The following is a 17628-nucleotide window of genomic DNA, read 5'->3' as shown; positions in this document are numbered from 1 at the left end:
GCTAAGGGTAATGGACTGGATATTCAAACAGTGGGGAAGCACAGCAGAGGGCAACAGAATGTTAGGTGGGTGGATGAGGTTAGGAAGTTCGTGGGGATAAGGTAGTCGCAGCTGGTACAGGACACGGTTAATTGGAAGAAATCGTTGACGTATCGGCCACGCAAAAAGCAGGAAAGCGGCTAGTGACTTGCCAGTGCTGACATATGAGCTTCTTGATATACGGATTTTCCCCTCCTGGGGACCAGTATCTCTTAAGAGATGAGAATCATTTATTTATAAACGCCGCTTCCACTGAAATTATTTTTCCAGTTCTTTAGGTGGATAGGAGGCTATTGTCGACATACACCAGTGCACAGTCTTTACCTTATTGTCCCGATATAAAGTTTGCCATCCGGATCGAAAGTACAAGACGGTGCTAACCCAAGTCCATTCGCCACATTTAAAATTAACGCTTTGTACGACTAGGGCTGCTGCATTTTTTGTACGTGTGTGCGCGGCGAGGACTTCGGTATGGTGATAAAAGAGGTTTCTACCAAACACTATCCTACATTCCTTTCACCTTCAACTCGAATTACCGCACCACCTCTAAAAGGCAGAATGTACGCATACCTGTTTGCTTTCTTTCTCGCCTACTTCAGGCTGTTTTCCATGCGAGTGCGCAACGCTGGAATGAGCCAGTTAGACCAGCACTAACACGTCACTCTCCGCGCTTACGGCGCCCCAGTCTGCATTCTACTCCGAATCCTTTTGATGTGTTTGAATGCAACCGAGGAGGCCGCGAGAGGTAAACGACATTAAAGTCCATTAACCAGGCCCCTTCTTGCGGATGTGCGGTTCATCGCACGCTCGTGGCCTCAATTCCGGTTTTTCTCGGTATTCGACTTTTCGTCCGCCGCCGGCAGCCCGCAACCAAAACAACCGGACCGCGTCCAAACAAGTTGTTGAGATTGGCGCGCGTTCTAGCGCTGCATTGATTCGTCTCAGCTCCTTGCGGTTCCTAAGCGCCAGCTTTGAAGGCTCTTTGCTAAGCTTTGGAGGACAAAACCGTGCGGCGCAGCTCTCTCTGCCCCAAATTTGAGTTTCGGAAAGGCCGCCATATTTCAGCAACGGCACGTCGCGCCACCTCTCGACGGTGTCCTTGGTGGTAAGACGCATCGCATGATCGTGACGTAACCCTCGCGTGGCCGCTGCTCCTGCCTCGTTCATTCAACTCGCGGTAGCAGCTCCCCATCGCCGGCTCATCTCGGCGTATGCGTTGCTATGGTGCCTTAGACGAGGCCGGCTCTGCCCGTTGCTCCGTTCCTATCTTGCCTTGTGCACTAACCTTCGCCGTCTCTCCTCCGCACTTGTGAGTACTACCTGTCAGCCCTTTGTCAGCGGCTTGATCTCTCTCTCTCTCTCTCCCACTCTCGATGCTAGCTGTGGCCTGCTGTGGCTGTCGAGCCGGCAAGATGTCAGTTAAGGCGGCACGCTTGTTGCGTCGGCCTACCATGCCGGGGAAGAAAGGGTTGGAACGAGCCGACTGGCAGCGCGCTTTTCCGGCGTCCGCTGACATATCCGTCAGTATCCGAAAACCCGACGTTTTGGGTCGTCTAATGAGGCCAATTCTTACTTGTTTTGCAGCGCGCACGGAAATTGAGTCGTTTGACAGCCATAGGAGTAAATTACGTTCTACGCTGTCAGCGGTGGAAAGGAGAGCGGCTAGCGGTAGCCTCTCTCAGGCGCTGTCGCCGGTGTTCTAGAGCAGTTCGTACCGGTCGCGAAACGAGAACTGATGGGCGCGATTACGGCAGTGATCGGGGCGGATGATTCAAAAGCGGTTCATTATGCTTATAAGACCGGTCCATTTCTGTGCCGTCGCTTCATGCACTTGCATGATTGGCCAACGCTCGTGTGTGAAACAATACCGTGTCCTTCTTACGTAAGAGAACGTTTTGTGTATCTGGCTCTTGTCTGGCGGCAAGATTTACGTCATTTCTGTCTTTTCGCAAATGCTGAATTGTTCTTGCCTCCGTTTTTCGTAGCCTCGGCAAAAGAAACGGCTTAATTAAATCATTCGATTCACAGCAAGCCGCGGCTTCACATGTGCTTCACGCGTGTATATACGCGGGCATGTGGTTGCTGTGTTTGTGTTAATGATCTTGTTTCAGTTTTTGCGGACAGTTTCGGCAAAGAAAATGAAATGAGTCGCGGTACAGCGCATATTGTTTAAATTTCTGCTTCGTGCTTGTGTGCATGGTTGTTTTTAATCACCTAGCTCTAGCTTCTAAAGTTATGATCTTGCGCTTTGTTAAGGTTTAGTGCCGTTTTTCTATGGAAGCATTTGCATTCGCATGATAGCACGATTTGATTAATGTAACGAAAAAATCTTAATCACCTGAATTTCGCGCTGAGCCAGTTTGTTTCCTAGTTTAGACATAACACTACACATATGAAAATCTGTTACTGCCGGAAAAGTTTGTTTGATGAATCCACATTCTAGGATTTCAAAGAATAGCATTGACAGACCTCATTTGTGTGAAGCAGGCCTGCATATTCTGTCTGTGCATTCTTCCTTTTGGGTAGCTATAGTGTGGTAGTTAAAAATGACTGAACCTGTCGACTTTCTTTTTTTATATCAGGAAACAAAATGCAGGGCACAATCAAGAGTGCACTCAGCCTGAGGGCTTGCAAGAACATCTGTGCAGTGAGCAAACTCCCACAGAATGTTCTCCTGTGCCATGGGCTACTCACTTCGCGGTCACAGGGGCAGATTGAAGCTGTTGCCACACAGGTATGTTTTCTGCATCTTCATTCCTTTAACAAGCATTGATGGTAACTACTGAAGCTTGTGTGGCCAGGTTAGATGTGATTAGTATTTATATGCCTTCGTAGAGCACATGCAGGAATTCTATCCTATGGTCATTCTCACCATTGCAGAGCCTTGCTAAACTATGTGCTCATCCAGCATATATGACTGGAGTCAAACACCAGGCTTCCTTGTGGTTGCTTCTGAATTGCCCCAAATGGTCATTTCTGATATAGGGAAATACTATCTCCAGGTGTCGTATTATTATTTTAGAGCATATTATTTTCTAATGTATAAACCATCTGGCTAGCACAGAGGTTCAGCATCCTTTTTCCATCTGAACGCTCCACTTTGACTTTCTTGTACAGTCCTCCCGTCACAAAGCCATATCGCAGGTCTGTCGACTCAAAGGGGTCAATCGAGCGCTGCTGCAAGGTGGCCCATATCAGGTGCAGCTCTGTTGTGATCTCGGCAGCGTGCACATGGAGCACTCAAAATGCACAACTTGTTTTGCAGGAAATTTAACAGGCTGGGCTAGAAAGCATCGCAGTGAGCATAATACTATTGTTGCCAGCGGTACAAAAACAACCGACGTCAGCTTCCTCAGAAGAACATGAATGCTATACAGCTTGTCCAAAACAACGAAATGAATTTCAAGATTGGTTCATTTTACTGTAACGAATAAGCATTTTGTTTTTAAACTTTTCAGGCTAAACAGGTAGGCTGATTGCTTGCATGCCTGCAAAATTATTGTCGGCGACAGTGGCATCATAACACCTGAGTGTGAAGTGCTGGCATCTCATGAGGGTGATCAAGTTTTCCGTGTAGCAGCGGCACTACTCTTTCGAGTCTGATAGCAATTGAAAATGCCAAAGGCTCTTGACTTAACAGCCTTTGAAAGTGCCCATGTGACAAGAGTATTAATTTTGTCAAGATTGTTTGCACTTATGTAGTTAAGTTATACTCTTCCCTTACACTTGCCCCTAAAGGTAATGGGTGTGTTTGCATAGGCAACGGGCATTCGCTAGGAGCTGCCGTGATCGCTTAGCAGCCAACACTACCAAGTGAGTGGTGGTGAGAGTACTGCAGGATCACTCCAGTGCTGCCGCCATAGCAGACTAAAAGCATAGCGCGAAACCGAATTCATTGCAAGAGAAATTGGGTGGACAATTGTTTTGACATCATTGCGTGGCTTAGGTGGTTGAATCCGGAGTTATTTTTTTTCACAGAAGAAATTTAAGATGGACCCATGCTTTCAGAGGAAGTGTTGTCGCTCGCCTGAGATGACAGGAAAATGCACACCACCGACAATCATGCACTGCCGTACTTCCTCATAAGAAATGTGTATATTTTGTGCGCCTGCAGATCTTTTAGACTGCTTTGGCACAGCCGCGTGGCAGGCCAATATGATAACGGCTGGCCATTGCCACTGTTTCGCTGTGCTAGTTAGCGTATTTACAGTATGAGAGTGCTAAGACGCTCCACTCTCAACACAAAGTACCCCCGGTGTCTTGCGCTTATACTGCGGCAAGTAAAAAATATGCGAGCACAACAGGGTTGTCATGCTGTGCGTTCAAGACGCGAAGTTCTGATCATGAACCAGCTGAGCAAGAGATTGGGGTGTTTCTGCGGGTACAAAAGGGCACTGACAGCAATCGGTGGTTGGTGGACGTAAGGAGGACAGCAGTGAAGGAAGTGAGTAATTATTAATTAATAACCGGCTCAGATGAAAATATCCCTAGTGATCAAACAGTTGATTCCAGCTGAAGCCAGTTGACAACAGATGAAAAAAACTTCCTTAACCAGTTTGACCAGCTAAAATATTTTCACCTGGGCCAAGAATGGTGACATCTTTGCAACAAGCTGTACCAATCCAGCAGTAAAATAATGATGCTCTTTCAAGCAAGACAAAAGAAACTGCTCTGGCATGATGAGAAAATCTCCTTTGCGACTGGGCAGAAGCAGCTAGTCACAGCACACCAACTATTTCCTTCCCCTGCGAACAATGGACCTGTGTGGGCTTCACACAACAAGCGCGCAAACTGAAATTGATGGAACAGTTTCAAGAGCATCACGCAAAGCGCCAACACCTTAATTGGCTACATGACTGCGTGTCGCAAAACTGGTATATGTTGGGCTTTTGTTTTCTGGCATGATGGCCTCGCGAGCCCAGATGAACCAGCGGGGGCGGTGTAAACATAGCTTTAATAGATCGAGCATGCTGCTCAGGAGCCCACGAAAAAATTCGCAAAAGCATCCACAACACGAGCCAGCTTCTCCAGCACACAAGCGATTTCACGAGCATTGTTTTCTAATGGCCTCCAAACCCGTGCTCATTAACACACGGCTCAGGACAGCCAGCTGGAAAGATCGCTGCGAGCAAGAACTCTTCAGCAGCACAAGCAAACTCTCAGCTCTGACCATGTCATTATGTAGCAAATTTGCAGGAAATAAAACAAAGCTGCAGTAAAAATTGTCAAGGTTCTATATTGGTTAAACCGATTATATTGCGAAAGCGCTGGTTTTTTCTTGGTACAATTCTGCCAAAGTCAAACTGAAAATGACCCAGGCCAAATTTGAAGGTCGCCATCGTGCCGGGCACTGTAAATTATGGTCGGAGTTGATTTTCGCACTAAGTGGCCGAGGTAAAATTTCGGGGATGACCCGGGTCAAATCTGAAAAAACACCATCGTGCTGAGCGCTTCCGATTATGGTTGAACATCGATTTCGGTGCAAATTGGTCAACGTAAAATTTAAACGGTGACCTGGGCCACATTTTGGAAATGAGCCAGGCCAAATTTGGAGGTTGCCATCGTGCCGGGCACGGTCAATTACGTTTTTGGTGGAGATTAGCCAAGGTAAAAATTCGGAGGTGGCCCCTGCCAAATTTTGGAAATCGATAAATTACAATTACCCGGGCCAAATTTGGAGGTCACCATCGTGTCCAGCATGGCCAATTATGGTTGTACAGCGATTTTGGTGAAAATTTGAAAATTGGCCAAGTTGAAATTTCAGGGTTGGCTTGGGCCAAATTTTGGAAATGACCCAGGCCAAATTCGAGGCTACTATTGTGTCGGGCATGGTCAAGTAATCGTTGGACATCGGTTTTGGTGCAGACTGGCACAGGTCGAATTTCAGGGGTGGCCCGGGCCAAATTTCTTGTATGACCTTGGCGAATTTTGAAGAGCAGCATCATGCTGGGCGCGGTCAATTATGGTTGGACACCGGTTTTGGTGCAGTTGGCCAAGATCAAATTTCAGGGGTGGCCCGGGCCAAATTTGGAGGTCACCATCGTGCTGGGTGCGGTCAATTACGGTTGGACATCAATTTTGGTGCGAATTGGCAAAGGTCAAATTTTGGAGGGGGGCCCGGGCCAATTTTCGGACATTACCTGGGCCGAATTTGGAGGTCACCATCGTGCCGGGCAGGGTCAATTATGGTTGGACATTGATTCTGGTGCAAATTGGCCACCAAATTTCAAGGCTGGCCTGGGCCAAATTTTGGAAAATGACCAGGGCAATTTTTGACATCACCATCATATTTGGCGCGGTCAATTTGGTTGAACGTCGATTTTGGTCAAATTTCGGGGTTGATCCGGGCCAAGTTTAGAAATTTAGAAATGACCCGGGTCAAATTGGAGGTCACCAACGTGTTTGGCACAATCGATTCGGGCCTGGCCGGGTCAAACTTGGAAGGTAACTATGGATTGTGCTTTTTTTTTTTAGCTCAATATGGCGTAGCCTTGGTATCCGTACAAACAAGATTGGAGGAGTTTCTTGGTCGGTGTCGCGGAGGGAGCGTATGAGTGCTCTCGCACCAATATAGCACGTGGGAAGCTACACAGATGGCTGAGAGAGCCGCAACACAGCTCATGTGAAGGTGACAGGAAGCCGAAAAGTACGGGAAGCACATGGAGTCTAACTGGATACGGCCGCTAGCTTGGCACGTCACTTGGTGCCAAACTCTCCTCTGGTATGCCACGCGAAGCGCCGCAACGTAATGGGAAGAGTGAAGGCGAACCCCGCACTAGCTTTTCTCATGCTTTGTTATCAGGGAGTGCAAAAGGGAGAGGAACGTATGCTCTCTCAGCGCATACCCTCACAGCTGGCGTGTGCCGAGCCCCGCGAGCAATGGCAGCGCCGCGAGAGCGGAGAGCAGCCGCTCCTGGCTTGGTCAGAGTGGCCTGGGAAATTTTGGCCACCCCTGTACCTACGAACGAAGCACAGTATTTTTTCCTTTCTACTTCTAGTATACAGCTAATGCTGCTTATGTTTGTTTATAATGGAGCCAGCAGAGTATATATTCATAAACTGGTTCCAAATACAGGAGTTAACGGAATGTATTGCTGCACAGTATAAAAATTCGGCAGATGTACTATTCTGTGCAATATGAGCAGGAACACAGGAGCACGTGCCCGATAGCCTCGAAACCTACTGGCAGCGAAATGCAGCTGCCGCTGTTCAAAACAAAGTGGAAAGGGCGCCGCGGTTCCGCTAACTGCTGCACTCCAGCCTCGCTAATGTTGCTGCGAAACGGCAGCTGATTGCGTGTCAGTGGCTGCTAGCGATGATAAGACGATCATGGCACACAGAGCGTGGCAATGTGTCACCTGCAGTTCTGCGCAAAATGCTTCTCGCTCTCTCTATTTCTATGATATGCGCAGGACGTATGGCAGTGATACTGCCCCGATACTGTAGCGCCTGTAATAGCGTTCACTCCCAAGAAAAAGCAACATTGTTTTCTGATACGTGTTTTGCTGCATCCTGGTTTTTGTGAACGGAGAAAAGTTACCTGCAGCAGTGGGTTGAAAATGGATGCTTGCCAAATGGTAACAAAATTTGAGTGCACACAAAATGTACCCCAATATATTTATTTATTTAATACTGCGGAGTCGCTTGACTCCAAGCAGGGGTGAGCACAGATACAAGTAAAAAGTAAATAAGAAATAGACGAGCATCATGCAAAAGCAAACAGATGATGCGAAAAAAAGTAGCAAAAGCAAGGGTTTCACATACAAAAGGCTCTCAAATTATCAGCAAACATTTGTACATTCGGGCTATGCACTGCACACTTCGGCAATTCATTCCACTCTGTAATCGATTTGACAAAAAATGAGTGTTTAACTGTATTAGAATATGCACGAAATTCTTGTAGTATTTTTCCATGCTTATAACGCGTACTTGCTCGTGAAACGGGAGTAATATAATCATGAGTGTTTATTTTAATCAGGTTATTATATATTAGGTACAGAAATTTCAACCTAGCTTCAGTGTGCCTTGTCTGGAGAGATTCTTGGCCAATAGAATTGATCGCAGCTGTTACACTGTCTGTTCGTTTGTATCTTTTGCAAATGAAGCGGGCTGCGATGCTTTGCACTCGTTCTAATTTGGAAATATTCTTGGCTGTAAATGGGTCCCATAAACAACAGGCATATTCCAGACGAGGCCACACCAAAGCCTTAGACGCTGCCAGTTTCACGTGTTTTGGGGCCTTCGGCAGTTTACGCCTCAAACATCATAGAGTCTTGAGAGCTTTCGCGCAAGTAATATCGATGTGGGCATCCCAGTTTAGGCGATTAGTTATCTGAATTCCAAGGTATTTTACAGACGAGGCTTCTGGAAGTGGTATGCCAGCTATACAATATGGATGAGTCAGAACAGTTTTCTTTTTACAAATTCTAAGTACCAAACACTTATTAACGTTAAGAAACATACCCCATTGCTTGCACCAGTTTGAGATCTTCTGCAGGTTACTGTTAAGCTTAATTTGGTCAGCTGTGGAGTTAACTAAGGGGTATAAAACGCAGTCATCAGCAAATAGTTTAACTTTAACTTCGGAATCAACCACATTAATTATGTAATTTACATAGATTAAAAATAGGATAGTCCCCAGAACTGATCCTTGTGGAACGCCAGATGAAACCGGAAGTGCATCAGAGTACTCATCGCCAACATGAACATATTGAAATCTGTCTTCTAAGTAGGCTCTAATCAGGTCAATAATGTTAGGATTGATTCCGGCAGTGTGAAGCTTTCCTATCAGATTAGTGTGTGGCACTTATCAAAGGCTTTGGCAAAGTCAAGAAAAACAGGGTCGATTTGTTGGTTGTTAACTGCAATAAAAAAATCATGGCAAGTGGTTATCAGTTGTGAGAGGGATAAGCCACACCTAGATCCATGTTGCTGATCACACAAGAAATGGCTCAATTCCAAAAATTCCGTCAAAGCTCGGCAGATCACATGCTCAAACATTTTGCAGCTGGTTGAGACCAAAGGTATTGGGCGATAATTAGATACGCAAGATGGGTCATTGCCATTAAAAACAGGTACGACACGAGAGGTTTTTCATTCTGATGCGACTGCGCACTGAGACAAACAGGCATTGAAAATAACTTCCAGGTAATGTGATAACCATTCCGTGTAGCGGCGGAGAAAAGCTGAAGGGATGTTATCAGGCCCACTAGACTTTTTAACGTCAAGCTTCAAAAGAAGATTCAAAATACCTTCGCGGGAGATAGTAACATCTGGCATTAAAGAAGTGTAGCCGTCCTGGCTTAGAAGGAAAAGTCGAGTTTTTATTGGTATACACTAATTTAAAATACTCATTAAACACACCAGCAATATCTTTTGACCCTGTGACAGGAGAACCATTAACTATTAATGACACATTGTGTTGTTTATTACCATTAATGTATCGCCAGAACTTTTCCGCTGCTTCACTGAGAAAACGCCAAAGCGTAACATTAAAGAAAGAGTCCTTAGCTTGCTTGATCTTATTTCTTAATAGAGTAATATTATTATTAGCTTGAGCTTTTCTTGCACGTTTGGTGAGTTAAATAACGGGTCATGGCTCCGCCGGCTTGAATGACGGCCTCCATTCTTTCTGGAAAAGATCCGTAGAGAGCCTAGATGACGGCTGTGTCATCTTGAAGATGTTGCCACTCGTGTTGTATAGCTTCGCACAGTTTATCGGCGGTCGCCAAGTCCAAGGAGAGCCTTGAAAGCTTAGCCTTCATACGTGCCCAAACATGTTCTATGATATACATGTCCGCACTCTTTGCACACCACTCCAGGCTCCTTACCCCTAGTTGGTCTAAGAGACATGGCACCACCTTTGCTGTGTGAACGGGAGACAAGTCATGTTGGAATAGATAATACCCACCCGTGTGTGGACCATTCAATGCAAAGGGGATCATCTCGTGTTCCAGCAGTGTGCAATACGCAGCACTCGCAAATCTCCCATAGATTCTTACAATGGGACTTAGGCCATCACACGAAATAGCCACCCATACATTTACTGACGTGCGTCGACGTGCGGCCACCTCCTTGATGTTCCGAGGACAGAAGCGTGTGTTCTGCATGCGCCATACTCTTTTCTGTTGGTCCCAGCGAGTCGAGAAAGTAGATTCGTCAGAGAAGATTACATATTTCCAGTCCTCCGCTCTCCAGCTACGGTGATCGACAGCGAACTTCAGGCAAGCAGTTTTGTTGGCAACTGTGAGAAGAGGCTTCTGAGCGGATCATTATTCAATCCGAACAGCTGCCATCCGTGAACTCTGCATCTGAACACCGGAACCGCAGTGAAAACCGAACTGCTAGTGCACCGAATTCGCATTTGGCCTAACTGTGCAAATCTAGCGGGAGGCAGGCAAAGTTAACTGGAGGCAGGTCTATGGACAGATATTTACTTTAAGGCAGTAAACCAGTTGTCTAAAAAAATTATAGAAGCACTTTGCCAATCTAAAGTGCGGCAAGGCAAAAGCCTTTGGTTTTGCTGACTGCGATTCTAGCTTCTGAGGTTCCCATACCAGTGGCACTCCCAAAGGCCTCTACCTTGCCACACTTTCGATCTAGACGACGTTGTTGGCGCTTGCAGTCTGCCTCTCTGGCCTTCTTCTTCTCTGGCTTCTGTGGTGGTAGCGTGCAGGTGACTCCACCAGTGCGTGCCGTTACCATGACGATCTCGGGTGTGACGTCACCCTCTCCCATCTCTATATTGACGCATTTGGTGGTTTTCTTTTTTTTCCGCTATAATTGGCTATAATTAGTTGATTGTCACTCTACAGTCATCAAACTTGGCGGGGCGGTTACATTTTGTCCCCTCTGTCTGATGCTACCATTCGTTTTCTGCTATCCTGATTAGTTGCCGCGTTATTTGTGGAAGACAGCGTTACTCCGGACGCACGAGTAAGAGCCATTAAAGGCTTTCGCCTTGAAATGCTAGAGGTAATTAGCAGATAAGCATAGGGAATTGATGCTTGCTCTGTTCACTGTACAGCAATATAATGCCAACCGAGTTGGTAGCGATGCAGTGCTACAATAATTTTGCTGCCTGCAATTCCTACAGGTTTCCTAACCCTCATTCCACCACAGCATCCACATGCCCGCCCTAGCACACACTCAAAACCCATTCAGCTTCAAAGCTGAGCTGACTTCTCAGCTACCCTACTGCATTGAACAGAAGTTCATTATTCACCAATTTATTAAATAAATTTCAGATTCACTGCACACACCGTATTGTTTCTTTGAGCATAATAAAAATTTGCAAAATGACAGTCCCATACAATTAATTTGTGACCTTTTGCATATATTATGCACATTATTTTACTAGGAGAATAAAATTTGTTCATTTCATTTCAAGCATATACTGCAGTTACCCGCACCAAGCTCTCTGCATATACTTTATCCGATAAACAAACTGCCTTCCATTGTTTCTTTAGCTCCAACAAGCGTGAAGGAAACGCAGCGGGGACCAGATATTGAGGAAGCAGGTGAGGAGCAGCACGGTGCCGGGTGGAGTAAATGACGGCAGAGATCTAAGGATAACTTTGCTTCCTGAAGATGGAACGGCTTTAACAGTACAAACAAGGAGAAAGATTGCATACAGTCTTTCAAACCAAATCACTGTCCTTGTAGACCATATTGTGCATTAAAACTTGTTCATTACATCCGTAAGTAGTTTTAAACTTTGAAGACTGCATCAGAATTTGTGTGCTCTGCAGGTTCTCGAGCCGGGCACAGCTGCACTGAAGAAGCAGCCAGCGCCACTGGAGCCACCAGAGTGGCCTTACAATGAGCACACCGTCAAGGTGCACACATGTGCCAAGCTTTACCAGGACTGGAGGAAATGGAAGCCTGGCTACCAGAATGCACCTGCCAAAGGTACGGGTACATAGTTTATTGACAACTTCAGTAGAAAGCTCTGCTATGCCTATGACAGCATACACTCTAAGGTCCAGTATTTTTGACAGTGCATTTATTTAATTCGTTTACCCTGTATTTTGGCAATAACATTGTATGTGTGCACAATGTTATCCCACATGTTTCTTTTTCTTATCGTACTGAACTGTGATGACACTTTGAAGGGCTAGGACACTGACACTTCGTTTTTCTTTGGAAGAGAAAAATAAACAAATTATTGCTATGCGAAATTTTGCACTACAGCCTCTGCAAGATCTTAGCTTGTACCTATTCGAGGTGATCAAGCCTGATGCTGTCCTCATTCATTTATGTGTAGTACTGTTTTAGGCTACAGTTGAACCTCGATCGCACGATTTTCAGGGGACCGCGCAAAACCATCGTAGAAATCCAGGTGTTGTATAGCCGAAAATCTTGCATAGGTGATGAATTTGCATAATAAATACGTCTGCTACTCTGGCTTTCAAAAATTACAGTTCTTTTCCCCACCCGTTATAAAAGCGCCCGTTTTCATTCTGCGAGAATTAGTTCTGAGACAGTACGCAGCCGTACCATATTTTTGGCATCGAAGAGGCTGCCTTAGATGAGGCGTGCTTGCACTCACGTCTCTGCGCATTAAGTGGACATCGCATGTACCTCAATGATTTGGATGGCGCGCCAGAAATATGGCTGCTCCAGTTCTTCGAAGGCACTTTGAGGCGCTCAGTACAACCGTGCCTATGAAATGTCTTTCTGCTCAGACTTCCTCTAGAACCGCTGTCACTTTGTGACAGCAGACAGCAGTGTCTGTACTAGGAATTTGCATCTTAAAAGAAAAAAGAAAGAGTGGTAGGACTTCAAAGTAGTTACACCGAGGAGGTGCGCGAAAGCATGTGTTTAAGCTTGGTTCGCTCATGGTGTTGTTTTGCTGGTTCGTCGGCATGTCTGGCTACGATACTAGTTCGATAGTAGTATTAGTTCATGAACGCGATGATGCACAACACGAGAGAGTTGCAGTTTAACACGAGGCGTGATTGGCTGCAGCGATAGCATAGTGCTCTCATGCAGTGGCCAGCGTAGCTGATCTGTTCATGTTGCCGTGGATTCAGCACCCAGTCACGGCAATATTTATTTTATTTTGTAATGCACTAGACCGGTGTCAGAGAACGTGACCTCAGTCAGAAGACAACGAAGACAAGTAGAAGCTCGGGCAACGCCTAAGAAGATCAACCAGAGCTTATGGCTCAGCATTTCAGCAAGAAAGCCATGGGACTGAACCCCACATCTCATTTGGTGGAGGTGCTGGGTCACTGTTTCCCTTGGTCAAAGGGTGTGCGAGGCGGTGCGACTGGTTGGAGCAAACCCGTGGGCTTGAGTGGCATGCATGCATGCGCTGCAGGCTGCCATGCGCTGGCATGCATGGCAGCCTTGGACATAGCGGCGGGTGGTGGCAGCAAGTTTTGGCCAATAATAGGCATGGTGCACTCGAGCGAGGGTGCGTGTGAATCCCAAGTGACCAGAGGTGGGCTTGTCATGAGAGGCAAAAAGGATGTCGGCACGGACGTCCAACGGCACAATGAGGAGGTAGGCGCCGTCACTGTGGCTCGAGTGTTTCTTGAACAGGATGCCATTGTGCAGGCAGAAGGAGGAAAAGTTCCAGGAAAACTCTCGCAGTACGGTAGCAGTGCGGCCCTCCAAATGGTCAATGACAGATCATAAGTTGATGTCAGCTTGCTGCCTCACCATTACGTCGGAATCGCTAACCATTCCAGGGAAACGACTGTCGTCCTCCATGCCATCATCATGCCAACCGGTGCGTGAGAGAGCACGTCGACATCTTCGTGCTTGCATCCAGATTTATTCGCAATGGTGTAATCAAATTCCTGGAGACGGAGGTTCCACCTGATGGGCCTCGTCAAGACAGTGTTGGTTCTGATGCACACAGTGGCTCTGTTGGTTTAGTTGTGCATTGTGCTATTGTGCTATTTTTGATGCAAATGCACCTTATCAGTGCTGAAGAAAGGTATCCGGCCGCATACTATTCGCTGAAATAAATACAAGCTTTGCAGACATCATCAGCAAGTTGTGCAGGGTTTAACCTTAACAGTTATACCCAGAGATTGAGCGATACCATTTTGGCAATGGCCCAGGCCAGATTTGGAGATCTCCATCGTGTCAAGCACGGTCAATTATGGTTGGATATCGCTTTTGGTCCAAATTGGCCAAGGTCAAATTTCGGGGGTGTCCTGGACCAAATTTTTGCAAATGACCCAGGCCAAATTTGGAGATCACCATCGTGTCGGGCGCGGTCAGTTATGTTTGGATATCGATTTTGGTCCAAATTGGCCAAAATCAGTCTGTTAATCTGTTGCTATGCTATGCTTCTCAAGATTAAACCAAGGTCAAATCAGGCATGGAATAGTGAGCGACTTTTGCATTGAGTAGAGCTACCTGCCATTCCGAAAGCTTTCATATGTGAACAAAACAGCTGCAAAACCTGCAAATGCTGGACAATGCCTTTCGGTAAACTATCGCAAAAAGCAGTGTGTTACTTGTATGAGTAAAATAGAAAAGTTAACCATCACAAAAAGCAGTGTGTTACTTGTATGAGTAAAATAGAAAAGTTCGGCCTTTTATGTTGTTGCTAATAACGTGCATCATGGTATTTATAGGGGTTCATTGTATTGTTGATTGGATGAGTACTTGACAATCACTGATAAAATATTAATGCTTTTTTTACTGAATTTTTTGTGCATAACAGCTACAAGCAATAGCCTGAGAAGCCAACAGCAAGATGTTAACCATTATTTAATGTGTTTACAGTTTAATTATGCTTTAAAGGACTATAGACAAGCGTCATGTTTGTAAACAAAGGTGGCGCTGCGGTCGGCAGTGATGCGGGGTGTAGGCAAAACGCAGCACACCTACACTGCGCCAAGCGACGCTGCCTTCAAAACCAACTGGTGTATGCAAATATTTCAAGGCGTGCGCGTTGCTTGTGGTTAGAAACATTTTTGTTGATGCTCGGAGAGTAGTTCTGCACTTTTTCAGCCTGTTCGCCAGACGGAATTAGTAGGCGGAGCGCTGCATCAGGTGCTTCTCCGCTCCTAGTTGGCGACAAGTAATAGCGCAGCGCTACGACGGGTGAAAGTGCGAGGTATGGGGAGGAACTAATCATCCACAGTTCTCAACTTATGGGCCGATAAAGCATATCCGATTGTTAATGCAAGATAGGACGACGTGATGCATGACACGAGTAAGCTTTCTCACACGAAGAACCTTGTAATGTGCTTCCTGTTTTCACCGAGCCGCTTCACTCTGGAGACGTTGGAAATTAATGAATACTATAGCTGCTTTGAATAAGGCAAATTCGGTCTGAGAGCTCCACGAGCGCATGCATAGGCGTTTTCCTCGAGCTCCAAACGAAATTTACGCTCACTCCGCTAAGCTATAAAATCTTGCTTCTTATTTTAGAATTTATTTATGTGTGCGCAGTCTGCTTGATCTGAGTGGCTTCTGGCATGGAATTTGCTGTGTTCGCTGGGTTCTGATCCACCTACAATGTGAAAATTCAAATAATTTGAGAAATAACACAGCGCGACTTTGTCGAGATCCTAGCGCCGTTGGACCGCTGTTGAACAAAGGTGGAACCAGCGAAATGGACGCAGGACAAGAGGAAGTAGGCACACACACAACAATGCTGTGTGTGTGCCTACTTCCTCTTGTCCTGCGTCCATTTCGCTGGTTCCACCATTGCACATTATGAACCAACTAGCCCAGCAATTTACTCTATTGAACAGGCGTTGAAACGACACACTTTTTGAAATTCGCGAAAATGAAACAAAGAAAAAACCGTTGTGTGTGCTACTTCCCGAGTCCGGTGCTTCTTCAAGCGCGGCACGGTGTAAACGCTGAAGGCAACTGGCGGCAACTTTTTATTTTTTTTTTTTTTTTGCCCAAGTGATGCCCGGGACATTGTCCAGGTGAAAAGCATCTGTAAATGGCTTCCTGCGTTCAACTTACCATCCCAGGCACACAGAATATCACGCCTAAACTTATGCTAAGAGCACGAAAGAATGAGAACGAGTTGCAGGCATTACCGTAAAAACCGGAATATAGGTCGAACTTTTTTTCAAAAAACCATGGTGAAAAGTCGACCCCCGTCTTATATACCGGTCATTGGCGGAAAAAATACGGAAGTCTTGCAACAATGGGTGGCTGAAGTCAGCAGCCTCCATCACCATCGCCATCAGCAGCAGTGCCGCCATTTTGCGTTTCAGTAGATGCAAAGCGGAAGCTAACGGCAATTTACCGTCGCCTTCAAGAAAAACACGATTGAGTACGAGGAAGCTCACGGGAACCTGGCGGCACAGCGCGGATTTGGAGTATCCGAAATGAGCATTCAGTACTGGCGGAGGCAGAAGCTGCGTATTACAACTTGCAGCAACCAGAAGAAAACATCATTTCGTGGGCAGACCGTAGTGTATCGAGAATAGGAAGGAAACGTTGCGCTGCGAGCAAGATCGCTGCCTGTGACTGCCGAATGCATCCGCGTGAAAGCGGCAGAGATCGCGCGTGCCTCTAGACTCACGAGGGCGCAATTCAAAGGCTCGCCATCCTGGTTGCGGCGATTCATGAAGAGGAGCGCTTTGCTCTACGGCGCCGTACTTGCCTGTGCCAGATACAAACACGCGGGCCGATTGGTGCGCGATATTGTTAAAAAATTTGCCGGGTGTACATACAAGCAGCATTTAAATGAAATTAAATACTGTCACCATTGTGCAACCTCTCGAGTCGCATTTGTTTCAAAGTAAGGATGTCTTTCAGTAATTTTCCCATTGAAAAAGATCTTTTTCATTTTTAGAATTGGTTAGTTAGGGGGTCGACCTATATTCCGGTCCGACCTATAGTCCGGTTTTTACGGTACTTGATTTTTGCACTGTTCACCACGCGACCGAACAGCAACGATGCGAAGTCAGAGACACAAACCAACTTATTAGATTTGAATGCAGAAACGCAATGTAATAACCCAAGGGGTGAAGCGAGCTCGGCGTAATAACCCACAAGCTCGGCGGTAATAATTAGCCGCGAAGCCGATCCGTTGCCGAACTTGTCTTGCTCCTCGGCCCCTGCCCGTCACTTTCGCACCTATCTGACTGCAATAAACTCCTGGAAACTTATGCCGCTTCCTTTCTTCTGCATTGCGGCTCAACCAACCGCACCACAGTTGTGGCGCACCCAATGCGGAACGTCCCGCTTTTTGCCTACACAACGAAAGTCACTGCCGACGCCAGCGCTGCCGTATCTCTTTGACGTCGCGGCCTGACGCTTGTGCATAGACACCATATTTTTGCTTTTGTGTGTTCTTCTTTCAAACAGTGCATTAGACATTGATATACCTGGAGCACCCAGTAGTGTTTGCCTATGACCGCTAAATAATTTGTAATTGAATTTTTTGGCGCTGTTTCGGTTTCATCAACCGAATGATGGCTGTGACGTGTAGTTGAACTTTGTCACGTGGGGCACAAAAAAAAACTGCAATGTAACTGCTGATACGTCGTTGGCTGTAATTGGCTCTTGAAGCGGGCTTGTTTAAGTGCTGTAGGGAGTTAAAACTCATATCAGCATTTATATTGCAGTTTTTTCGTGCCTCACATGACCTAA

The 17628-nt window shown here is 46.2% G+C and overlaps 1 protein-coding gene across 2 annotated transcripts in view; it reads left to right on the top strand.

The window, feature by feature from the left end:
* The first annotated feature begins 1143 nt into the window (after positions 1-1143).
* LOC144129435 (uncharacterized) overlaps positions 1144-17628 on the top strand; it is a 72759-nt gene continuing 56274 nt past the window's right edge. The window contains exons 1-3 of one of the 2 annotated variants that reach the window (XM_077663605.1): positions 1144-1348; positions 2622-2773; positions 11790-11949. In XM_077663605.1, the coding sequence (XP_077519731.1) occupies positions 2630-2773; positions 11790-11949 (304 nt within the window). In that variant the 5' untranslated portion in view covers positions 1144-1348; positions 2622-2629. Of the gene's footprint in view, positions 1349-1432; positions 1560-2621; positions 2774-11789; positions 11950-17628 lie in introns of those variants that run through there. The other variant, XM_077663606.1, reaches the window with a different exon arrangement.

The sequence above is a fragment of the Amblyomma americanum genome, chromosome 4 (assembly GCF_052857255.1).
Source record: "Amblyomma americanum isolate KBUSLIRL-KWMA chromosome 4, ASM5285725v1, whole genome shotgun sequence".
Taxonomy (NCBI): domain Eukaryota; kingdom Metazoa; phylum Arthropoda; class Arachnida; order Ixodida; family Ixodidae; genus Amblyomma; species Amblyomma americanum.
This window is presented reverse-complemented; position numbering and strand designations above follow the sequence as displayed.